General features: G+C 33.6%; 1 protein-coding gene and 2 pseudogenes across 1 annotated transcript; 1 reads left to right on the top strand and 2 right to left on the bottom strand.

The window, feature by feature from the left end:
* Positions 1–2356: 2356 nt before the first annotated feature.
* Positions 2357–3626, bottom strand: LOC145565689 (4-hydroxyphenylpyruvate dioxygenase pseudogene; annotated as a pseudogene).
* Positions 3627–10975: 7349 nt separating this feature from the next.
* Positions 10976–11347, bottom strand: LOC145565688 (jasmonate-induced protein homolog pseudogene; annotated as a pseudogene).
* Positions 11348–18528: 7181 nt separating this feature from the next.
* LOC145564574 (jasmonate-induced protein homolog) lies at positions 18529–20455 on the top strand. Its single transcript, XM_081624849.1, has 3 exons — positions 18529–18581; positions 19041–19431; positions 20142–20455. The coding sequence occupies exons 2-3, from the start codon at positions 19297–19299 to the stop codon at positions 20343–20345; spliced, it is 339 nt and encodes a 112-aa protein (XP_081480975.1). The 5' UTR covers positions 18529–18581; positions 19041–19296; the 3' UTR covers positions 20346–20455.
* Positions 20456–27326: the final 6871 nt, after the last annotated feature.

The raw sequence follows: 27326 nt of genomic DNA, 5'->3' as shown, positions 1-27326 counted from the left end.
AATTTTTATTTGCTGGCGAAAAAAAATCAAAAAATTCCAAAATTAAAGACTAATATCCACGTTTTTTGAGAAATTTTAGAGGTTTTGGGGCCCGGCTTTGAAAAGTCTTAAAATTTTAGGGGATACATCTCGGGGTCATATATTGCTGTTTGGAACCATATATGATCATTATTTGTTGTCATAAATGTTCGTGGTAGGCTTGAGTTCATGAAATCGGTGCAAGTTGTAAATCTGTAAATTGGTCGTTTAAATGCAAATTGTATAGTTCCTCCCACCCAAAGGGACTACAAGATGGTATTAGGGATCATGATAAACATTTCGGTATTTTTTATTTCCGGGCGAAAAAAGTCAAAATTTCAAAATTGAAGGCTAATATCTACATTTTTTGAGAAATTTTAAAGGATTCTGGGCCCAGTGTCGAAAAGTCTTGAAATTCTATAGGATACATCTCGGGGTCATATAATGCCGTTTGGAACCATATATGATCATTATATGTTGTCATAAATGTTCGTGGTAAACTTGAGTTAATGAAATCGATGCAAGTTGTAAATCGGTAAATTGGTCGTTTAAAGGCAAATTGGATGTTCAACCAATTGGACTGCCGGAGGGTATTAGGGACCATGGTAAACATTTTGACAATTTTTATTTTTGGGTGAAATAAAGTCAAAAAATTCTAAAATTAAAGGCTAATATCCACTCTTTTTGAGAAATTTTGGAGGTTTCAGCCTCGGAGATGAGTCAAGTAGGTGCGTGAGTTGGTCAAATGTGGTACGAAATGGCCAAATCTAAGATGAGCCGTGCACAATCATTGATTGGGTTCGGGTTTTAATTGAATGAGCATCATATCATTTTAAAATTTTTGCATGAACCTGGTACAACCTTGATAGGACAACCTACATGGTAGCCCGCTTATTTTTTTAATAATTAACATTAAAATAAAATAGCCATTGGCATTATGTGTGGCCTTGTCCAACCCATTGATCTAGTTGATCATGTTTAAGTAAGAGTATCTTTTGACAAATGATGTGTCTCGTGCATTAGCGTAATTACATTTTATTTATAGTGATACAAAGTTTAATTACAAATTTTGTTATATCTTAAATAATAATATTGCTACATGTGACTGTGGTGGTAATAATTTATTGTTCCTCTTAAATTCGACCATGAATTTTTCAAATATATTATTATACAAAGTACTAAACAATAGCTAGTACTATTATTGAAAACATTTGTAAATATCAATTAGGTTAGATGATTATACCCAAGATTGACATGGATCAAATCTGTTTTTTTTAATATATACCCTTGTAGTGCTCTCTACATAAAAAAAAAAATAAAAATAAAAAATAAAAATAAAAAAATAAAAAAATTAGATTTCACTTAGGAACTACTTAATTTTATTTATTTAAAAAACACACCAGCTTAGCATGCACTTAAAAAAAGATATTAAGTTAAGTAAATGGTCAATCGATAATAATTTTATTATTGTCAATAAGAAAAAAGTGTTACGTTGTTAGTTTGTAGGCCTTGTACAAGCAATTAAGGGCTTGTTTGGCATCAATTTTGGTTTTCAGTTTCTTGTTTTTTTGAAAACCAAAAACTAAAAACAGGAAACAAGAAAAAGGAGTTTCCCCTTTTCTGTTGTCAGTTTTCATAATTATCATAATTTTAATAAGTTTATATAATTTTTGAGTCATTATGGGAGTCATATCATATACTTTTAGAGAACAAAAAACCAAAAAACAGAAAATCACAATAATGCCAAACGAACCCTAAAATTTTATTGCTTAGTTCGGTCGTTTACGTTTTATAATCATTTCATGAGCCAAGAAAATATGTTGCAAGTATACATTAAAATAGAGAAAATGCATACGAATATAATGTACTCCGTATTTATAATACATTAATAAAATGGTCAAAGGTTATACTGTTTGATGACCATTATACTTATCAAAGAGCTAATAAAGCACAGTAACTCACCAGTTGGAACCTAATTAAGGCTCAACTCATAATTATTATTGTATACTCAACATGTAAAACCCACAATATAATAGCATATATGGTAAAACCATATTGATGATGTAGCTAAAAAAGCAATTGAAACATAAAACCACATTATGTTTTTATTTTATTTTATTTATTTATTTATTTATTTTTTTTATTTTACAAAAGAACTAAGAAAAAAACTAATAATGAAAATACAGCAATTGCCTACGACAAGCACATCCAGACAACCAGTGAGTTAGTGAAACCCAAGCCCGAGGAACTTTAATTTCCGGAAAAACCACATTATGTTGTCACAATATATAGGACTTGCATGTTGCAAATCATTTGATCAATGTTATCAAGAGTTAAATTAACTCTGAGTAGTAATAATAGTCCTTTCATATTTCTCCAATGACTTAACCAACTCATTAAAATTCTTTCCATTGCCAAATCCACCACACCCACCCTTTTGATAAAACTTGCCATCATCTCCTTGAATCGAACACCCAATTCTTTGTATCACCTCAATGAATATAGTAAGCCTATCTCCAATAGGCTTAGTAAATGATTGAATTATAACACCTTCATGGTCCTTGTCCACCTTAAGCCCTAGCGCCTCGCATTCTTGTATTTCCTCCTCCGTTAAGAAATCTATCGCTTGCCACCGCCTTTAGTTTTTGGTAGTAATCGCCTTCTGATGGTGGCATGAATTCGAATAATGACGTCTTCTTCATCTCTCTTAGGGTTTTGAATATATCGTCAGTAATGAGAGCCAAGTGTTGCACTCCTGGACCGTTGTTACGTTTTATGAACGTCTCAATGGGGCTTTTCATTGTTTGGCCGTACACTGGCTCGCTGAAGTTTAGGAAAACAGATTCATCGTTGTTTGCTAAGAACACGGATTGGAGTCCGGATTCGGTGACTCCAACTAGGTCTTCGGCTGCAAACTCTACGAACTCGTGGAGACCGGTTATCCTCGTTATGTATTCCATGATGGAGGCTAGCTCAGGCACGCTTCCTGCGGCGTGGTCTAGGCTCTTGAACCCGAATTCGGTTCCTGATCCATGTACTTGAGTAAATTTGGGTAGAAAGTTGTTGCAAATAGATGTATGTGCGTGGCTGACCAATCGAAGGACTACATCCCCGAAGAGATGGACCTCGGCGAGGAGGGTATGGCCGTCCTCTAAGAGGATAGGAGGGGAGGAAGGGCGAGCCCCGGCTGCCACACTAGTGGTGTAGGCGGACTTAGCATCGTCCACCTCAAGGGCAATAGCGCGAACTCCAAACCCATGAGTGGACATAAAAGAGGAGTGGGATTCATAGTTAAACGTAGGTATGGAGGCCGTTGGAGACGAAGATTGAGTGTAAGGAGCGGTGAAGAGGAAGCGGAGGTCACCGCTACGCAACACGTAGGAGGCGTGTACAAGGTTGCCGGTAGAATGGTCAGATTTGGCAACGGTAGGCATGCCAAGCCCCTTAGAAAAAAGGAGGCTCGTGTTGGATGCGTCACCACACCAAAACTCGATGTGGTGGAACCTTTTTACCTTAAACTTATCTGATTTAGGGTTTGATCGCACAAACTTATGAAAGCTTTGTAGCTTAAATGACTTTTCATGACTACCAACAACTTGATTTGCCATTTTTTTTTCTTGAAAACTCTACTATATAAACTCAACTCCGATCCAAATACAACTTATGATCGAGGTGATTACTTGTATTGAAGAGGATTTGAATGAGGAAATTTACCAATAACTTAGAGCCTTTTATAGAAACTTTAGTACCCATTTTCTAACGAATGCATGATGCATGAAGCTTACGCTATGTTGTACGTTAGCACACAAAAAATTAAAAATATAAAGTAAAACGAGGGTTCGTTGGTCTAAGTTCACAATAAGAAATTAAAGATTCTTTATAATTTTGTCATGACTTACTGAATGATGGATCTAAGTTAACTCCTTGAATCCACTTAAAAACAAATTAAAGATCCACTTGAATTGTTTATATTACTAACAATAATCAAAGACTAATAAACCTGCAAAATTTGAAGTCATATTTTTTAATTTAATCACATCAGATGCATGTGATGCATCTTGCTTGGCCATGAAAAACTACCCATCTTTTGTAATTGCTTGTCTTCAATTTTCAGGAACTCGATTTGATTCGATCTGAAAAGCAAGGCATTTGAATTTCTAAATTGGGATTAAAAAAAAAAGTTAATAATATTATGAATTTCACATTAACACCTACAGAGTATCGATCTAAAAATGTTTTATATGATTATACTATATTGTTAATTTTTAATACTCTGTACATCAATGAAAATGTATAGTCAATGTAAAGTACTTTGTATATAGATGTGATAATAAAATTGTATGAATTATTTTAGAATAGAGGAAGTAAAATAATACAAAAGTGTTTAAAGTTACGTATTAATCAAGTTATGAAGTACGCATCATTATTATTTTATCCGATTCTAAAAAAGAAATTGACCGGATTTTTTTCTTCATCAACACTTTTACGTAGTATTTGTTATTCGTATAGGAGATGTCTATTCCAAAGTTTAAAATTTGGTTACAGTAACAAAATCATATCGACCAATAATTTAAATACAAATTAAAGTCCAAAATATAATTACTCAATTTGCAAGGGCAGGCATCATGCATCACATGATAATATTTACGTATAAAAAGACTTACCTCTGAAGTTCCAAAAGTTATTTGACCAAAGCTTTTACATGATCGAATTAATTAATGAATTTTACATTTAATTATTCAGTAGTGTACCAACGAATGCCGTGTTGAAGAAACTTACTACTATAAAAATATGGGATAGTTTTACAATAGCTATTATGCAATATTATAAGATTTATAACCACTATAAATTTTCAATTCAAACCATACAGTTTAGTTTTTAAATCTCCTCCATCCATTCATTTGGTCGACTATATACTTTGAAACCAATATATATATATATATATATATATATATATATATATATATATATATATATAAAGCTTCTTTCTCTTGCTTTCTCTTTTCAATCTGGTGAAGTGTAACCTATTCAGACGAAACATATAAGTGCACCATATAGATAAATGGATTAAAAGTTTGTGAATGAGTTTAACACTTTATAAGGATAAAAGACGACTACAATAACCTCTTGTTATTATTGCACATGATTTCGCAATGAATCACCTTAGACTTGTAAAGTGGACTCACTTTTGATGATGAATTGATGGAATTATGGGTATAATCAAATATGACATAGTCCCATCCTATATATAATACAAAGTACAATTTCTTTGATTCACACTTAAATTAGTAGGCCACCATTACATTAAATTCAACCATATATACTTGCCCTATTTTGTTTATAGATGTCAATTCGGGTGTCTGGATCGGGTTGGATCTATTTTAAATTTGAGTTATCAAACATGTTAAATTATTGTGTCCATACAAGTTGAGATTTTACGGGATACATATCGGGGTCATATAATGCCGTTTGGAACCATATATGATCATTATATGTTGTCATAAATGTTGGTGGTAGGCTTGAATTAATGAAATCGATGCAAGTTGTAAATTGTTAAATTGGTCGTTTAAAGGTAAATTGGATGGTTCCACCCACTTAATTGGACTCCCAGTGGGTATTAGGGACCATGATAAACATTTCGGCAATTATTATTTGCGGACGAAAAAAAGTCAAAAAAATTCCAAAATTAAAGGCTAATATTCACGCTTTTAGAGAAATTTTTGAGGTTTCGGGGCCCGGTTTCGAAAAGGCTTGAGATTTTAGGGGATATATCTCGGGGTCATATAATTTCGTTTGGAACCATATATGATCATTATATGTTGTCATAAATGTTTGTGGTATGCTTGAGTTAATGAAATCGTGCATGTTGTAAACCGATAAATTAAATTTGCCGTTTAAAGACAAATTGGATGGTTCCACCCACCCAATTGGACTTTCGGAGGGTATTAGGGACCATAGTAAACATTTCTGCAACCTAACATTTTATTTATGGGCGGAAAAAAGTCAAAAAATTCCAAAATTAAAGGCTAATACTATACCATGCTTTTTGAGAAATTTTGGAGATTTTAGGCTCGATGTATGTCGAAAATGCTTGATATTTTAGGGGATACATCTCGGGGTCATATAATGCCGTTTGGAACCATATATGATCATTATATGTTGTCATAAATGTTCGTAGTAGGTTTGAGTTATTGAAATCTGTGCAAATTATAAACCGGTAAATTGGCTGTTTAAAAGCAAATTGAATGGTTCAACACACCCAATTAGACTCCCGGAGAGTATTAGGGACCATGGTAAATATTTCAGCAATTTTTATTTCTGGTTGATAAAAAGTCAAAAAATTCCAAAATTGAAGGCTAATATCCACACTTTTTGAGAAATTTTGGAGGTTTTGGGGGCCCGGTATCGAAAAGTTATGAAATTGTATGGGATACATTTCAGGGTCATATAATGCCGTTTGAAACCATGTATGATCATTATTTGTTGTCATAAATGTTCGTGGTAGGCTTTAATTAATAAAATTGGTGTAAGTTGTAAACCGGTAAGTTGGTCGTTTAAAGGCAAGTTGGATGGTTCCACCCACCAAATTGGACTCCTGGAGGGTATTAGGGACCATGGTAAACATTTCGGCATTTTTTATTTTTAGGCGAAAAAAAGTCAAAAAATTCCAAAATTGAAGACTAATATCCACGTTTTTTGAGAAATTTTAGAGGATTCGGGGCCCGGTGTCGAAAAGTCTTGAAATTCTAGGGATATATCTCGGGGTCATATAATGCTGTTTGTAACCATATATGATCATTATTTGTTGTAATAAATGTTCTTGGTAGGTTTGAGTTAATAAAATCGGTGCAAGTTGTAAACCGGTAAATTGGTCGTTTAAAGGCAAATTGCATGGTTCTACCCACCCAATTGGACTACCGGAGGGTATTAGGGACCATGGTAAACATTTCTGCAAGTTTTATTTCCGTGCGAAAAAAAGTTTAAAATATTCAAAATTGAAGGCTAATATCCATGTTTTTTTGAGAAATTTTGGAGGTTTCAGGGCCCGGTGTCGAAAAGGCTTGAGATTTTAGGGGATACATTTCGGGATCATCATATAATGTCGTTTGGAACCATATAGGCTTTATTCAGGTAGATTTGAATTGATTGGATCAGTATTTGACACCTCTTACTATGTTTGTTTTAGCCCTAAGCTAGAAATTACTCTCCTTCGCATAGATATAATGATAACATGTCAATATATATATAGCTAGTTTGAAAGACTAGTCAACAAAATCCTGTTAAATTTATTTTTTTAAATATATTTATTTGGAAAGCCAAACCTTATTATAATTTCAACTCCAAATTAAATACAAGTTTGAAGCATGCTGCTGATTGCTTGTTATTACGTTGGACCTTAATTAAAGACACGTTACACACGTTTAATGGTTATGAAAGACACAATGATTGATTTAGCTATTTGAATATGGTTAAACACAGATCCGACCTTCACAAAAAAAAAAAAAATTTAAAGTCATTGATCCGATCTCCATTGATTTTCTTATTAATACCTCATATCCACTATTATAATTGTTTGTGTTCCATGAATCCTTTTTATAAATCTTGTATGTACTATTGGTAGTATTTTATTTTTGTACCCTTAGACCAAGGCTGGAAATTAGCTGAGAAGCAATTATATTCTATTTTTGTTTTCTCTGTTAGGTTCCCTTTCATTGGCAGGTGGTAAAAAACAACTTTTAATTTTTTATTTGGTGGTAAAATAAAAGTTTTAGAAGTTTTGGTGGTAAAAAACATTTTTTTGATTTTTTTGGTGGTAAAAGTCAAAAAATCCTAAATACTAATATAATAACGGGTATACACAAAAGTTTATTGTTACTAACTATGCTAAAATAATTTGACATACTTCTGGTTGGCGCTCTTGTCAGATTTATAATCTAGTCAAATTTCTTCTCCTTACATTGAGTTATAATTACACTGTCAAAACGGTTTGACAGTTCAGGTTCGGTTTGGTTTAAAATCGGTTCGCTATTAAATCGGGTCGGTTTGAAATCGGTTTAAGCGTCTCGCGGGTCGGTTCCAGTTCGGTTTAAATAGTTATCGGTTCGATTTGGTTTCGGTTTATTCTTGAGCGGTTTTAATTCGGTTTGGGTTGTAAACAGTCCGGGTAGTAAACGGTTCGGTGCAGACCGGTAGCAGTTTGTTAACGGTTTGGTGTAAACGGTTTTTATCCCGGTTCAAACAGTTTCGGGTTGGAAACAGTTTCGGGTTAGAAACAGTTCGGTTCTTTTACGGTTCAGTTTACAACTAGTTCGGTTCTTTTTCGGTTCTGTTTATAATTGGTTCGATTCTTTTTCGGTTCAGTTTATAATAACTGGTTCGGTTCTTTTTCGGTTCAATTTATGGCAGGAGGATTTTTAGTGGCAGGAAGATATTTTATACTATGATAATAATTTGGCAGGAAGATATTTTATACTATGATAATAAATTTTCAATAAATATTAATTTGGCAGGAAGAATTTTTGTACTATGATATTTAACTTTCATTTAAAACACCTTTCAAGTTGATTTTAATATTCTCTTTATAGTAAGCAGTTTGTAACCGATTCGTTTATAAGCGGTCCGGTTCATAAACGATTCGGTTTGCAAGCGGTTCGGTTTATAAACGGTTCGGTTTATATACAGTTCGGTGCAAACGGGTCGCGGGTTGTTATATGTGTAAACGATTTTTATCCCGGTTCAAACGGTTTCGGGTTGAAAGCGGTTTCGAGTTAGAAACAGTTCGATTCTTTTTCGGTTCGGTTTGATTTGAGTTCAGTTTAGAACTGGTTCGGTTCATTAACGGGTTCGGTTCTTATACGGTGTAACGTTATTCGGATCGGTTCGGTTTCGGGTTCATTCACATACAGTTCGGGTCGGTTTTCGGTTTCAAAAAAAATGGTTTTTAACCGGTTCGGTTCTCATTTAGGTCGGTTGGTTTCGGGCAGTTAAACGGTTTCGGTTTGAAATTTGACAGCACCGGTTATAATAGTAAACCAATTAAAATAAAAGCTAATTAGATATCATTGGCAACAAAATTTTTACGCCAAAAATTGTTGGTAAGACTTTTATTACTCCGTAAGGTAGGATAGGATTGCAAAATTGACGGGGCACAAATATTGTGTTTGATTTTCACCACTTTTGGTATAGGACAGATATTTTTAGTTGCTACCACCTATCCAATTCACTGGTCACGATTAAAAATAAACCTCATCATTTTAACCATTAATCTAAATGAACAACACATTCAAAGTTTCAAACTTCTACCTTAGCTTTCTAATCCGTTAACATAATAAAAAAAAATATATAATTTTTTTTTTTTGTTGATACCCTTAAATATCTCACCACCTTTTCCTAATTAAATTGTTTGAAAAGTAACCTAATAAACTTTTATCACCTTTAATAATAATGCAACCAATATTCACCTTATCAATTTTGTCCCTCTTATTTGCTTTCATCTATCAAGTTCAATGTAGATCTTTATCCGAAACAATATCTCCAAGTTCACCACCAACATCATTAGAAACAACCGCCTTTGTTATCCCTCCATCACCGTCACCATCCATTGCCGCGGCCCCTTATAATGATCCCTCGTACGTTCTCTCACCAAGTTCCGCCCCAATCGCCATGCAAGACGCGGATGGGGATCCAATTGATCTCTCCATCACCTTCAACCCCTTTGACCTCAACCATGATCAACAAGAAGAATCATTAACCACCACCAACATGGCGGTTAATAATCCGGACGTAAAGAAAACTTGTGATGCCACGGATAATCCTGACCTTTGCATTTCCTCCTTAAAGCCATTCCTCATGCATAATAACAATAATGATGATAAAAAAACGGACACGTTCTCTTTACTTGGGATGCAAGTTAAAGCGACGCAACAAGCCACGCAACTTGCCCTAGCCTTGAGTACTAAAAAATTAGGGCAAACGGATAATGATATGGATGCCCTTAGAGATTGTAAGGAGATGTATGAAAATTCTTTGGATAATTTAGATAAGGTTGTAAAAGCACTTGAATCCAAAGATATTGGTACTATTAATAGTATGTTAAGCGCCACGATTTCGGATTTTGGTACGTGTGATGATGGTGTACAAGAAAGTGGTGGTACGTCTCCCTTGGTTGGTTATGGAAATAAATTGACTGAATTGGTTAGTAATTGTCTTGCCACGGTTTCTCTTATTAAGGATAATGGTGCGACGACAGGATATTGAACATCATCTGGTTCCTCTCTGGAATAATTTTTACTCTCAAAACGACATTTAATTTAAGGATGAAGAAAATTATACCGGGTGTTTGGATTTTTTTTTTTTTTTTTTTTTTTTTTTTTTTTTTTTTTTCTTAATGAGATGTTGTGTTTGAAGATGAGAATTGAAGGAAAAAATTGGGAAGAATCCTGTTCCAAATTATGTATCCTGTATTTTATACTCTGTCTAATCAATGATTGAAGTATAATTATAGTAAGGTTAAGATTCATAGTATCAATTTTTTGTTTGTTATATGTATTTCTATGAGGGTTACAACATAGGCCTAATATACAAATTAATCATGTTCAAGATTTTAAAATTAGGCCTTTTTAATTATTCATTGTTTATAATTAGATTTTACAAATAATTGCATACACATTCAAAAAGAGTCATCATCATAAAAAAAAAAGGCCATTATTATTGAAGAGAAAAAAAATTATAGAGAAAAAAAATTAGGGATAAAAGCATGAAACTAATAATAAAGTAGGGCTCATTATTATTGAAGTAGTAAATAGATATAACATAAATGTGCATGCATGGTACGTAGCTAGTTAGCTAGGAAAGAAACTAACTAACAAATTATTATAGTACGTACATACATGCATGCATGTTAATTATGATGAGTGAGCCATGCATACTAATTACGAACGAACGAACGTACGTAGAATTACATAGTTCCAAAATTAGCACCAACAGATGCGAAGTTCTTGCCAGGGAGGATGTTAGCACTGCAGGTGGTCTTGGTAATTGGTTCCATGAAGCTCGAGAAAGTGGATGATACGTCGAGAGAAGCTTCGATTTGGTTCCAATTAATATTCTGGAAATCAGCGGCATCGCCACATTTGACGTAAACCTTGTTAGGATTGTTGTTGGTGGGAAATTTGGGAGCAGACCAAGCCAATAGCCATGCACAACTTTTAGCAGTACTGTTGTTGCCCAAGTACACTACGGCTCCCTTGGATCCATCGTTATCTGTCGCCGAATGAGTAAAGCTGTCGCCTTTGCTGACATCAATGACCGAAGGATATTCACCAGTCATCACTTCCCCATGCCAATCCTGATTAGTTGAAAAACTAACCCTTCCAGGGGTGGAGTTGTGTCAAAAAAAAAAAAGATCTTAGGCTTCATCAGACATCAACTATATTAGCTTAAATTTTGATTGAGTTGTCCTCTAAGATAAACTTAGTTTTGGAATATTAACTAGGGGTGAATATGGTCTGGTTTGGTGCGGTTTGAGTATAAACCAAACCAAACTGCAAAATACGGTTTGGTCAATTTTCCAAACCAAACCAAACCATATTAATATTGAAACCAAACCAAACCAAACCGTAATAATGCGGTTTGGTGCGGTTTGGTTTGCGGTTTATGATGAGACGGCATTTTTTCCTAAAAATTGTCAAATATTAATAAAGTTATAATAAAGTTCAAATAATTAGCCCAAACGGATTAAATTATACTACAAAGTTTTAATAAAAATAACAACCAACTAATCAAGTGCTAACACAATAACACATAATAAAAATAATACATAACAAATTAACAGTGGAAAAAAACATAATACATTTGTCCAAAAAAAAAATTCATACGACATTATAGTTTTTAATAATTGGCAGCAACTTGATAACATCAGGGGCTACATTATGCGATATCAATGATTGCCGGAGCTAAACTGATCTTGGAGTATAGTATTATACTGAATTACTGACCTTCTTTTAATGATTTTTCATGTGTTTTATTAATTTTTTTTCTTTTTTAAAATATATAATAACTATTTTAATTTTTATAAATATTATATAAATATTAAAATGCGGTTTACTAGTTTACGGTTTGGTTTTGTTTATAATTTTTGAAAAACCAAACCAAACCGCAATCCGTATTTCCCAAAAAATCGAAACCAAACCGTATTTTTCCAAACCGTAAACCAAACCTGGTTTGGTTACGGTCCAGACCAAACTCTGTACAGTCCTAATATTAACTCCTTGAATAAAGTATGCCTAAGCATGTACAATGAGTAAAGCAATAGGGCAGCATCTTATTTTTATTCAAGATGAGAAACATATATGATGAGATCATTTAACCTAATTTATTTTAAGAAATTAATTTGATAAGGCAACAGAGTAAATTCACTTATACTGTGTGAGTATGTGCGTGTGCGCGTGTCTTGAAACATCTTTTTAATTGAGAATAAGTTTGCCAATATTGCTTAGCTTCCCTTTGTCAAAAAACAAAATATCTATTATTTATTGTGCTTCTAGAATGTGCTCTTAATTGTTCTTAGATCTACTTCCTTTCTATAAATTTGCGGTTGATTTGCCCTTATAGACATTGTATTATCTCACAACAAATACATTTTTTTTTCCCAGTGGTAGCGCTCTTCATCCTATAACTTATCAAAGTTAGCTAAGGTATGTAACCCAGTTTGCCTCCTACTCATTCATTTCTAGGCCAAGTTGACTTATGCGAGGTTTTAGCTCAATAAAATAATGTATATAAAAGATTAATATAAACTAGTACGCTTAGCATAAATATGATAAACATATAATATTTCATATATATATATATATATATATATATATATATATATATATATATATATAGGGGAGGGATCCGGTGAGAATAGGTTCATATGTGAGAAAACATACATATATGAGAACTGATTTTAAATTTAGAACATGTGAGTAAAAATTTAGAACATATGAGTAAGAATTTAGAACATATCATAAAATTTCAGAACACATGATTTAAAATTTCAGATTAGAACACATGATTTAAAATTTTGAACACGTGAGTAATAATTTAGAACTTCTACGTGAGTAATAATTTAGAACATTTGATTTTGGATTTACAATGCGTGATTAAAAATTTGAAAAGCTTGATTTGAAATTTAGAAAATTTGAATAAATTTTAGAACATCTGATTTAAGATTTAGAACATGTGAATAAAAATTAAGAACATCAGATTTCAAACTTAAAACATATGAGTAACATTTAGAACATGTGAGTAAAAGTTTGGAACATACTAGTAATACTTCAGAACATATGATTAAAAAATTTAGAACATACGAAGTATAAAGTTAAAATTTAGAACAAATAATTTAAGATTTAGAACATGTGAGTAATGATTCAAAACATTTGATTTAACTCATTTAAGATTTAGAACACGTATATTAAAATTTAGAACATCTAGTTTAAAATTTAGAACATACGAGTAAAAATTTAGAACATGAGAGTATTCTCACATATGAAAGATTTCTCACATAAAGAGAAATTCTCATATGAGCCTTCCCCTATATATATATATATATATATATATATATATATATATATATATATATATATATATATATATATATATATATATATATATATATATATATATATACAAAGTATACTTTCTCAATTTAAATTGCTAATATTCCTCCCATCTCCCATGGTTATGGAACATCTACAGGTGACCAGATGGAAATAACTAGCTTGATCCATCATCCATACATACAGCTAAAATAAGAGAAAGTATTTGAAGTTAATATTATAAAGCTTTATATTGATATATACTGCATATTTAACAACATTTTACATAATAACAATTATGTTAAACCTATTATAATTACTACTCGTATAAACTATTGTAAAAGTTGGCACAAAATAAAATAGTGTATAAAGTCAAACTATGTCGCTATTTATTGATCTATTGTTTAACATGGACTAGAAAACATGGCTTCAACCGAACAAGTCCCATCATCGGTGCTAAGCAAGAAGGAAATAGCTGCAATAGAGGAGGTGATGGCAAAAGCAAAGGGTAAAATAGCTTCGGAAGGAAAGGTTGAGGCAGAGGAGCAATCGCTTACTCGAGGTTTCCTTATAAACCGTACTAAGGACAATATAACCTTGCAAAAGGTTGATGAGTATAACTGGTCTGGAAAGCCGGTAACGTCCTACCCCGAGTTCATTCCAGTTCAGGATGAAGAAGTCCGGTTCGATCACCAAGGACCGCTTCCAGAAGGATCTGTAGGGGGGATTGTTTATGCTGATGGTACTGCCAGGAAATGGCTTGTGGCTTTTGACACTCCAAAAAAGAAGGTACGGTATTACCCCCAAAACCCATTTCTGTTTCCTAATTTTAGTCTTTTTTTTTTCTTAAAATAGAAAATGTTATAAGTAATATGGTATCTAATGAATTGAATAGTTTGAGCAAATATTGGTTAATTAAATATCGTAATTTTTAACAAAAAATGAATGATCAAATCACGGGCCTCTAACTTTTTGGCCCAAGATCCGCCACTGCTTTGAAATGTACTAGAATTAATTATAGTCAAAATTATATTGTGTACAGGCTTATGTAGAAGCCGGACCAATGGGACCAGTTGACTGGAACGTTATCAAAGTCAAACTTGATGCATCTGGATATAGAAGTGAATACCAGGATCCAGCTTTAGGAGGGAAGATATATGCTCTAAACTATGGTTTTGCCCTAGTTGCATATCTCTCGAATTAGCTTTTTATGTAATGACTATTAATCAAATGGCTTGCTAAATGAGGTTCCTGCTGCTTGTGTTATGCAAGTACGCATTTCACAATAATAAGCTACGTACTACATACTAGTTGTTTTAATTAAAATAAAGATCTCTCTTGTAATGCAAGCATATTTGTGCTATATATATGACTAAATCTTCATATTTTATGATTTGAGTGTGTTCAAATTTTGTTTTGTTAAACTTATATCGCTTATATATATGTACCATCCAAATTGAAAATAAAAGGCTACAAAGATAATCTGATAAATAAGTCTTGAATTCTCGTCTTCATTAATTCAACTTCAACATACAATCTCTAATTAATTGTAACTCTAGAGGGGTTGCACGGAGTCCTAGACAATTGTTGTTTTGTGAGTGTAACGCTTGGAAATAGACATTATACACACACTCCTTTAATATACAAAAACCTCTCGTAAATCTAGAACACTAATTTTATCAATATGCACCTCCCTCAAATTGAAGCATGAAGATCTCAAATTCCCTATGCACCAGAGCAATTGAAATCATCCTATCTTTGATAACGCATGTCACAAATTGAAAATTCAGTTCAATGTGTTCCGTTCTCCTATAATGTAACACCGGGTTTTGCAGTTTTGAGCAATGTATATCAGAATAACTAAAAGAAATGAGTTGCATACCTAGCGCATAAATGATGAACCCTTTATAAACTACCAAGCATGCAATTGCTTTAACATTTTAAATTACAAGCCACATACAGTTGCATCGAACGATACTCGATCTAGCTGCTTTCGCAAAGAAACGAACAAAATATTGTATGTTGCCTTTTGATTTATCAAGACACCAAGAAAAAGGCTAGTAACACAAGCCACCCAAGTCAAAGATATCCTAGAAAATGGTCAATTAAGCTATTCAATGCATTGTCATATCTCATCCATTTGCCAAACCTAACTTATTATTATGCTCGATGGGAAACTCTGAATTGAAGGTTGTTAAATTGTGACTCAAAATCTAGTAGGGATGACTTTGAACGCTTATATCTCTCATACTACAACTGATTTTGAGGTGATTAAAGTTGGAGGTGATAGCTTGGTTCAAGAGCTTTCCAACGATAGGTCATATGCCCAATTCCAATAAGAAACGAGAAAGCTATAACCGTTTTACAAAAACCTGACGAAGCTGGAAATTTGCAAAGAGGCTGCGAGCTATAGCTCTATGCGAGTGAGCTATAGCTCGGCCCTATGAGGACTTGCGGCAGGCATGAGCTAGCTGCCGAGCTATAGCTCGGTAGTTAGGTTATTCTAGGATAATTGATTGAATATTTCCTAAAATTATATCTTTTCTATGACGGCTATTTGAGTATACTTGGAGAACAATATTAAGGTTTTATTAGGGTTTTCTTATGTTATAAAAGGATCCTTTAGTTGATCAATTAGATCATACCTTATTGAGCCATAAGATTTAAGACTCCTTGTATTATTCTCTTGTTTTCTTTCTCCATTATAGTGAAGAAGCTCTCGAATCCCCCACCCGTGGATGTAGGTCTATTTTGACCGAACCACGTAAATCCTTGTGTTTTTTGTTTATCTTGTTTATTGTTTTTTCTCGTTTTTAATTTCATTGGCTTGTTCCGCATTAATCAAACACAATTACACCCTAATTTCCTAACAAAGGTGTTCCTTTCAACAAATTCAAGTCCCACATGGAAAAAAAATAAAAATCAGAAGACTTTTATATAAGTGAGACTGCGAGAGCAATCAAACTACACTATATTAATACGAGGCATTTTGGAAAGGTGTCAAAAAAAAACTTGTGGTCGGCTATAGGATGCAGACTTAAAAGATGACAATTACAACGATACTCGTTCCTCCTCTTAAAATGTCTATCCCGCAAACTTGGCTAAATTGACTTATTGTTATTTAGTTGTAAATTCTTGGGCCTTAACATTAATTCCTTTTTTTGAAGGACCATTATCAAAGAACTAACCCTAAGTAAATTACAAAGTAATATTAGTGGCAGGATTTATTCTCCAATATCAAAGAATTAGTTTAAATCCCGTGCAACGCACGGTTTTTACTTAATCAAATTATGAATCAGTGAATTATAATGTTAATACAACAATAAATTTTTTTTTTCAAAAAAAAATATTTTTAATTTAAACAAATACTTGAATTTCTTTTCAAAAAAAAAAAAATAACAAAACTTGAATTTATATTATACTGTTATCAAAAGATATTGATTATTAAACATTAAAATAAAAACACACAAATATTTAATGATTATAATGTTTTATATGAAAATGCAATTTATAATATTATAACCCGTGCAATGTAATTATATACCCATATGTCCCTATTTTGTTGGCATGTTTTGACCGGCACAATATTTTATACTCCGTAGCATACTATAACTGGCTCAATGTTTTACAAATTAAATTGACTAATTTTTTATGAAAATTAATAATCTTAATTTTTTAATTTTGTTTTATGTTTATGTTTATAGTTATTGAATTGTAATGTTATTAATATTATAAAAAAAATTAATAAATATATAATAATAGCTAAAGTATCAAATCCTAGTTAGAGCAAAAAAAACTTTCAAAGAAAAATACGTTGTAGAATGATATAAAGTACGGGAGTAGTACATTTATTATTCTAATATATTACCTTATTATGGGTTTGTTTATTATAGAAAAATACCTATAATAAAAAATATGAAAGATATGCATATAGAATATATTTCGTATATAGTTGCCAAATTGAAAGTTAAATATCATAGGATATATAAAATAATATTAATGAAGATTTTGTATAAAAAAAGAAAAAAAATGGAAAGAAGAAAGTGGCGGGAAAATTTTTAATCAAAACATGACAAGTGTCATGTCAGATTCGCTTTTAGTATTATGTAATTGATTGATTGATATGATACCCATAACAAATTAATTTTGAAGAATCGGATGCAAACCTAGCTTAAAATTGATTCTTCTCCACAAATACTACGGAATACTATATCCTTTGACTTCATAAAGTGTGATACTTCATGCATTTGTTTTTGAATTTTCTTAAACAGAAAATTCGATTAATTTTACAACAAGAAAATAGCCAATTACCGATGGCTAAAATCAGTCCTACAGTCCTTCGGTGCTTAAAGCTAAGATACAATCCTACATGGTTCAATTGTTCATAAGTAATAGTAGGTTCGACCGAATTACTATAGTCAAATCTTAGTTTGCTAGCTAGAGATCGATTACCGACAATTAGCTAACTGAGTTGCAAACCCTTGCATATATTTTTTTCTCTAGTTTTGTGAGTTTTCTTACACACCAAGTACATGTAATAATAGGTGTGCAATTCTCAAAGTCCCAAGAGAACAGGTTCAAAGGGCGAACGACATAGCAAGAAGATGTCGTTTTACCATCTCTAATTATTATTATTATTATTATTTTTTTCGACAAAAGTGTTGGTTTGTTGTTGCCTTTGCTATTGTGAAAAGAAAGAAAAAAAATACGTGTATTAACGCATAAATAATGCTTCAATGAATAAAATTTTCTAATATATCTATTTAAATTCTTCATCATTTTTAAAGATATTCTTATTCTTCTTCTTTTTCTTTTTTTCTTTTTTATTTTTTTTTAATTCAAATTAAAGCTAGATCATTTCAATAATGCATGCATGATTATCCTCATATATGGCCAGTTGTCTATAAATAGAAAATCCTTTTGTCCTCTAGCCTTACATATCCTCAAATCTTAATTAATCTGTAACATACTATTTCAATTAAGGTACGCTCTCTCTTTTCAACCCTTGTTTTAGCCCCTAGCATTTTTATTACACTCAGATCAAATTCATTGATACTGATATAAGTGATATATGTTGTGATATTTTAATCATTTAAAAAGTGCAATGAAAGAATATGTATGTAGGTCAATATTTATGTTGACTCATGTTGTTAATTAATTCAAATGTACGTCATCGCAACTGATCCCTAACTTGTCATGACTTAAATGATGTGTAACTGAAAAAAATTTAAAAGGATAAGATTAAGCAACTGAAAACATCAACAGCTGAAATTTAGTCTTTTATTTTAGTTAACCATAGTCATCCGTAGTCGACAACTATGCTAGAAGCTTCGATACAAAAGACTTACAAAAATAAAATGATACAGTATCTGCACTTAATTAATCTGTTTTTTTTTTTCACTATTCATACATTAACAGATAATTTTGTGAGAAATGTAACAGAATTGAAGAAGAATGGCATCGTCTGTGCAACAGAAAAGGGACAATGTGATGGGTGAGAAAGAAAAGGCGATGATGGAAGAGGGGATGAAAGACGCAAAGAACTACATAATGACAAACAACATAAGCAATAATCAGATTCAAGCAATGGCAGTGGTCTCCATCAGAAGCAGTTTCGGACAACGAATGAGGTCGTACAGAAACCATAGTTGGATTGGGAATTTTATGGCGAGGCTTCCTGATTACATCAACGGAGGTGATGGAGCTGTGTTTCTGCACATGCAAGGGCTCTAAGGGGGCGCTCTTGTATGGTCTCGAGCGTGATGCAACTCCTCTTGCCCTTGGATGGATACTGTCTTGGTCCAAACCCGACACCCCTGGTGAGCCTAATAGGGTATGTATACATTTACTCCCATTAAAAACACTCATTTTGCAAATAAGACCCTGTTTTTTTCACTTTATTACCATTTATTTTAGGAAAAATAAGTTCGGATAAGTTCAAATAAGGGTTAATTAATAAGTTTAGTAAAAAATAAGTTCAAATAAATTGTGATAAGGGTTAATTAGGGCTACACAAGTTTAATTTATAACTAAAATAAGATCTAATAAGGGCTAATTAGTTCAGATAATTTTAGATAAGTTAAGACAAGTTCAGATAAGTTTAGATAAATAAAAATTAGGTGAATAGAACGCACCTTAACTACCTTATAATTCAAAAAAGAAAAAAAAAACTCTTTTTATGAACATTATTTGTTAATGAGGCCCAGAACCAATGTCCATACAACACAATTACCTCTAATAATTAGTTAATTACACTCACTTAGCCCCAACTACCACTAAGTACACCCATATAACCTCAATTTCCCCTATTTTAGGGTTTTAATTAAGGGATAAATTTTCAAAATAGTAGTAAAGTGAGTAGAATGGTTTTATTTCAAGTAAAAAAATGAGTGTAATTTAAATTGATTAGGTGTAAGATAGATAAATGTTGACTCTACAAGCTAAACTTTGGACGAATTTTTTTTTTTTTTTTTAATGCAATTAATGAGCTATCTACTCCCTTTGTTTCAGTTTAATCTAATGTGATATTATTTTTTGGTGCAGGTGTATGTGCAAGGTGGGCTACTAGAGAAGCTCTTGAAGACGGATTGGAGTGAAATTGAACAAAACCTCGATAAGTCGGGCGACTATAGCCAGCACTGGGACATTGAATCAGGTGCAACATTAACTGCTCGTATCTCAGACGATAGCGAGAAGGTGGCTATAGTCAATTCTACCTTCAGTATCAACAGCCCAGGGGGACCATAGATTTCCCTATTGCATATCAAGAAGTATACTTCATAACAAATTATGTATAATACTTGTATGTAATGTAATATTCGGAATAACACAAGCGACTGAGTGTGCTAAGTTGTGACAAAAAAATGTACGTGTGTGGTATGTCCCTCGCATTTGCTTGGCTAGTTGGCTTGGCTTGGCTTTGCTATAACCTGGACATTTATCATCTTAATTAAACTTAATGATAAATCCTTATAATGATTTTAAGAGTATGCAATGTTTTGATCTTGTTGTTTCTATATATGTCTTGTATTTTTTTTTTTTTTTTTTTTATGAAACAGTTTATGTCTTGTACTTGAGGCGCGTTTGTGATGAGACTGATGACTAAGGATTATATATGCGTACGTTTCTTAATTATAACCTTAGAAATTTACCGAATTTTACTACTGAGCGTTCACGAAATTGGTGTAAGTTTCAAACGGGCAAATTGAGTTCACGAATGAAATCGGTGCAAGTTTCAAACGGGCATATTGAGCGTTTCAAGACAAATTAGATGGTTCCACCCACCAATTGGACTCCCGGAGGGTATTGGGGACCAAGGTAAGCATCTCGACAGTTTTTATTTCCGGACAAAAAAACATTTCAAAAATTTCCAAAATTGAAGGCTTATTATCCACGGTTTTTGAGGAATTTTTGACGTTACGGGGCCGGTGGAGAAATGTCTTGAAACCCTAGGGGATACATTTTAGGATCATATAATGACTTTTGAAACCATATATGACCATTATATGTTGTCATAAGTGTCCGGGTAGGCTAGAGTTAACGAAATCGGGGCAAATTTCGAACGAGCAAATTGAGCGTTTTAAGGCAAATTAGATGGTTCCACCCACGCACCCAGTTGGACTCCTAGAGGGTATTGGGCACCACGTACGATAAACTTCTCAGCAATTTTTATTTCCAAGTAAAAAAAGGTCAAAAAATTCCAAAATTGAAGGTTATTATCCACGCCTTTTGGGGAACTTTTGACGTTATGGGGTCCAGTGGTGAAAATTCTTGATACCCTAGCAAATACATTTTATAATGACGTTTGGATCGGAGCCATATATAACCATTACATGTTATCATAAATGTCCGTGGTAGGCTTGAGTTTATGAAATAGGAGCAAGTTTCGAATGGGAAAATTGAGCGTTTTAAGGCAATTTAGATGGTTCCACCCACCCAATTCGAATCCCAGAGGGTATTAGGGAATGTGGTGAACATCTCGGAAATTTTTATTTCCGGGCAAAAAAAGTTCAGAAAATTCCAAAATTAAAGGCTATTATCCACACTTTTTAAGGAATTTTTGACGTTACAGGGTCCAGTGGAGAAAAATCTTGAGACCCTAGAGAATACATTTAAGGGTCATATAATGACGTTTGGAACCATAGATAACCATTATATGTTTTCATAATTAAATGTCCAAGGTAGACTTGAGTTCATGAAATCGGTGCAAGTTTCGAACAAGCTAATTGAGGGTTTAAGGAAAATTAGATGGTTCCACCCATCCAATTGGACTCCCGGAGGGTATTGGGGACCATGTTAAACTTCTCGGCAATTTTATTTCCGAGCAAATAAAGGACAAAAAAATTCCAAAATTGAAGGCTATTATCCACGCTTTTTGAGAAATTTTTGACATTACGAGGTCCGGTGACGAAAAGTCTTGAGACCTTAGAGGATACATTTTAGAGTTATATAATGACGTTTGGAAAGCATTATATGTTGTCATAAATGTCCGTGTTAGGCTTGAGTTTACGAAATCGGTGCAAATTTCGAAAAGACAAATTAAGTGTTATAAGGTAAATTAGATGGTTCCACCCACCCAATTTAACTCCCGTAGGCTATTAGGGACCATGCAAAACATCTCGGAAATTTTTATTTCTGGGCAAAAACAGGTCAAAAAATTCCAAAATTGATGGCTATTATCCACGTTTTTTTAAGGAATTTTTGACGTTACGGGGTCTGTTGGAGAAAAGTCTTGAGACCCTAGAGGATACATTTTAGGGTCATATAATGACGTTTGGAGCCATATATGACCATTATATGATGTCATAAATGTCCGTGGTAAGCTTAAGTTCACGAAATCGGTGCAAATTTCAACAGGCAATTGAGGGTTTAAAGGCAAATCAGACGGTTACACCCACACAACTGGACTCCCGGAGGGTATTTAGGACCATGGTAAACATCTTAGCAAATTTTGTTTCCAGGCAAAAAGAGGTCAAAATATTTCAAAATTAAAGGCTATTATCCACTTTTTTGAGAAATTTTTGACGATATGTGGTCCAGTGGAGAAAAGTCTTGAGACCCTAGAGGATACATTTTAGGGTCATTTAATGACGTTTGGAACCATAGATAACCATTATATGTTTTCATAAATGTTCGTGATAGGCTTGAGTTCACGAAATCGATGAATGTTTAGAATAGGTTAATTAAGCGTTTTAAGGCAAATTATATGGTTCCACCCACCCAATTTGACTCGCAGAGGGTATTAAGTACCATGGTAAACTTCTTGGCAATTTTTATTTCTGGGAAAATAAAGGTAAAAAAAAATTCAAAATTGAAGGCTATTATCCACAATTTTGAGGAATTTTTGACGTTACGGGGTCCGGTGGCGAAAAGTCGTGAGACTCTAGAGGATACAGTTTAGGGTAATATAATGACGTTTGGAGCCATATATAACCATTAGATGTTGTTATAAATGTCTGTGGTAGGCTTGAGTTTACGAAATCGGTGCAAGTTTCGAATGGAAAAAATTGGGTGTTATAAGGCAAATTAGATGGTTCCACCCACCCAATTTGACTCCCGTAGGGTATTAGGTACCATGGTAAATATCTCGGAAAATTTTAGTTCTAGGCAAAAAAAGGTCAAAAAATTCCTAAATTGAAGGCTATTATCCATTTTTTTGAGGAATTTTTGACGTTACAGGTTCCGGTGGAGAAAAATCTTGTGACCCTAGGGTATACATTTTAGGGTCATATAATGACGTTTGGAACCATATATGTCCATTATGTGTTGTCATAAATGTCCATTGTAGGTTTAAGTTCACAAATTCGGTGCAAATTTCAAACAGGCAAATTAAGCGTTTTAAGGCAAATTAGATGGTTTCACCCACACAATAGGACTCCCGGAGGATATTAGGTATCATCGTAAACATCTTGGCAAATTTTATTTCCAGGCAAAAAAAGGTCAAAATATTTCAAAATTGAAGGCTATTATCCACGCTTTTTGAGGAATTTTTTACGTTATGTGGTCCAGTGGAGAAAAGTCTTAAGACCCTACTAGAGGATACATTTTAGGGTCATTTAATGACGTTTGGAACCATAGATAACCATTATATGTTTTCATAAATGTCCGTGATAGGCTTGAGTTCACGAAATCGGTGAATGTTTAAAACAGGCTAATTATGCGTTTTAAGGCAAATTAGATGGTTCCACCCACCCAATTGGGCTCCTGGAGGGTATTGGGGACTATGGTAAACTTCTCGGCAATTTTTATTTCCGAGCAAATAAAGGTCAAAAAATTTCAAAATTGAAGACTATTATCCACGCATTTTGAGGAATTTTTGACGTTACAGGGTCAGGTGGAGAAAAGTCTAGATACCCTAGAGTATACTGTTTAGGGTAATATAATGATGTTTGGAGCAATATATAACCATTATAGGTTGTTATAAATGTTTGTGGTAAACTTGAGTTTACGAAATCGATACATGTTTCGAATGGACAAATTGATGAGTGTTATAAGAAAAATTAGATGGTTCCACCCACCCAATTTCACTCCCGTGGGATAATAGGTACCATGGTAAATATCTCGTCAATTTTTATATCTGGGCCAAAAAAAGTCAAAAAATTCCAAAATTGAAGGCTATTATCCACATATTTTAAGGAATTTTATTTTGACGTTACGGGTTCCGGAGGAGAAAAATCTTGAGACACTAGGGGATACATTTTAGGGTCATATAATGACGTTTGGAACCATATATGTCCAATATATGTTGTCATAAATGTCCGTGGTAGGCTTGAGAACACGAAATCGGTGCAAATTTCGAACAGGAAAATTGAGCGTTTTAAGGCAAATTAGATGGTTTCACCCACACAATTGGACTCCCCGAGGGTATTAGGGACCATGGTAAACATCTCGGCAAATTTTATTTTCGGGCAAAAAAAGGTCAAAATATTTCAAAATTGAAGACTATTATCCACGCTTTTTGAGGAATTTTTTACGTTACAGGGTCCAGTGGAGAAAAGTTTTGAGACCCTAGAGGATACATTTTAGGGACATTTAATGACGTTTGGAACCATAGATAACCATTATATGTTTTCATAAATGTCTGTGATAGGCTTGATTTCACGAAATCGGTGAATGTTTAGAACATGCTAATTTAGCGTTTTAAGGCAAATTAGATGGTTCCACCCACCCAATTGGACTCCCGGAGGGTATTGGGGACCATGATAAACTTCTTGGACTTTTTTTTTGAGCAAATAAAGGTCAAAAAAATTCAAAATTGAAGGCTATAATCCACGCATTTTGAGAAATTTTTGAAGTTACGGGGTCCGGTGGCGAAAAATCTTGAGCCCCAAGAGGATACAGTTTAGGGTAATACAATGACGTTTGGAGCCATATATAAACATTATATGTTGTTATAAATGTTTGTGGTAAACTAGAGTTTACGAAATCGGTGCAAGTTTCGAATGGACAAATTGAGTGTTATAAGGTAAATTAGATGGTTCTACCCACCCAATTTGACTCCTGTAGGGTATTAGGTATCATGATAAACATCTCGGCAATTTTTTTTTATGGACTAAAAAAGGTCAAAAAATTTCAAAATTGAAAGCTATTATCCACGTTTTTTGAGGAATTTTTGTCGATACTGGTTCCGGGAGAAAAATCTTGAGACCCTAAGGGATACATTTTAGGGTGATATAATGACTTTTGGAACCATATATGTCCATTATATGTTGTCATAAATGTCCGTGGTAGGCTTGAGTTCACGAAATCGGTGCAAATTTCGAACGGTCAAATTAAGCGTTTTAAGTCAAATTAGATGGTTTCACCCACACAATTGGACTCCCGGAGGATATTAGGGACCGTGGTAAACATCTTGGCAAATTTTATTTCCGGGCAAAAAAAGGTCAAAATATTTCAAAATTGAAGGCTATTATCTACGCTTTTTGTGGAATTTTTTACGTTACAGGGTCCAGTGGAGAAAAGTCTTGAGACCCTAGAGGATATATTTTAGGGTCATTTAATGACGTTTGGAACCATAGATAACCATTATATGTTTTCATAAATGTCTGTGATAGACTTGAATTCACGAAATCGGTGAATGTTTAGAACAGGCTAATTGAGCGTTTTAAGGCAAATTAGAGGGTTCCACCTACCCAATTGGAATCCCGGAGGGTACGTATTGAGTGCCATGGTAAACTTCTCGGCAATTTTTTTTTCAGGGCAAATAAAGGTAAAAAAATTTCAAAATTGAAGGCTATTATCCACGCATTTTGAGGAATTTTTGACGTCACGGGGTCCGATGGAGAAAAGTCTTGAGACCCTAGAGGATACAGTTTAGGGTAATATAATGACGTTTGGAGCCATATATAACCATTTGATGTTGTTATACATGTCTGGGGTAGGCTTGAGTTTACGAAATCGGTTCAAGTTTTGAATGGACAAATTGAGTGTTATAAGGCAAATTAGATGGTTCCACCCACCCAATTTGACTCCCGTAGGGTATTAGGTACCATGTTAAACATCTCAGAAATTTTTATTTCTGGGCCAAAAAAGGTCAAAAAATTCCAAAATTGAAGGCTATTATCCACGTTTTTTGAGGAATTTTTGACGTTACAGGTTCCGGTGGAGAAAAATCTTGAGACCATAGGGAATACATTTTAGAGTCATATAATGACGTTTGGAGCCACATAGGTCCATTAGATGTTGTCATAAATGTTCGTGGTAGGCTTGATTTCACAAAATCGGTGCAAATTTCGAATAGGCAAATTGAGCGTTTTAAGGTAAATTAGATGGTTTCACCCACACAATTGGACTCCTGGAGGGTATTAGGGACCATGGTAAACATTTCGGAAAATTTTATTTTCGGGCAATAAAAGGTCAAAATATTTCAAAATTGAAGGCTATTATCCAAGCTTTTTGAGGAATTTTTGACATTACGTGGTCTAGTGGAGAAAAGTCTTAAAACCCTAGAGGATACATTTTAGGGTAATATAATGATGTATGGAGCCATATATAACCATTAAATATATGTTGTTATAAATGTCTGTGGTAGGCTTGAGTTCACGAAATCGGTGCAAATTTCGAACGGGCAAATTGAGCGTTTTAAGGCAAATTAGATGGTTCCACCTACACAATTGGACTCCCGGAGGGTATTAGGGACCATGGTAAACATCTCGGGAAATTTTTTCTGGGTAAAAAAAGGTCAAAATATTCCAAAATTGAAGGCTATTATCCACGTTTTTTGAGGAATTTTTGACGTTACGGGATCCGGTGGAGAAAAGTCTTGAGACCCTATAGGATACATTTTAGGGTCATATAATGACGTTTGGAACCATAGATAACCATTTTATGTTTTCATAGATGTTCGTGGTAGGCCTGAGTTCACGAAATCGGTGCAAGTTTCGAACAGGCTAATTAAGCGTTTTAAGGCAAATTAGATATATGGTTCCACCCACCCAATTGGAATCCCAGAGGTTATTGGGGACCATGGTAAACTTCTCGACAAATTTTATTTTCGGGCAAAAAAAAGGTCAAAATATTTCAAAATTGAAGGCTATTATCCACGTTTTTTGAGGAAATTTTGACGTTATGGGGTTCGGTGGAGAAAAGTCTTGAGACCCTAGAGGATACACTTTAGGGTCATATAATGACGTTTGGAACCATAGATAGCCATTTTATGTTTTCATAAATGTTCGTGGTAGGCTTGAGTTCACGAAATCGGTGCAAGTGTCGAACTAGGGGTGAAAGTTC

This window comes from Chenopodium album, chromosome 10 (assembly GCF_948465745.1).
Source record: "Chenopodium album chromosome 10, dcCheAlbu1.1, whole genome shotgun sequence".
Taxonomy (NCBI): Eukaryota; Viridiplantae; Streptophyta; class Magnoliopsida; order Caryophyllales; family Amaranthaceae; genus Chenopodium; species Chenopodium album.
Note: the sequence above shows the minus strand (reverse complement) of the source record. Positions and strands in the feature narration are given on the sequence as shown.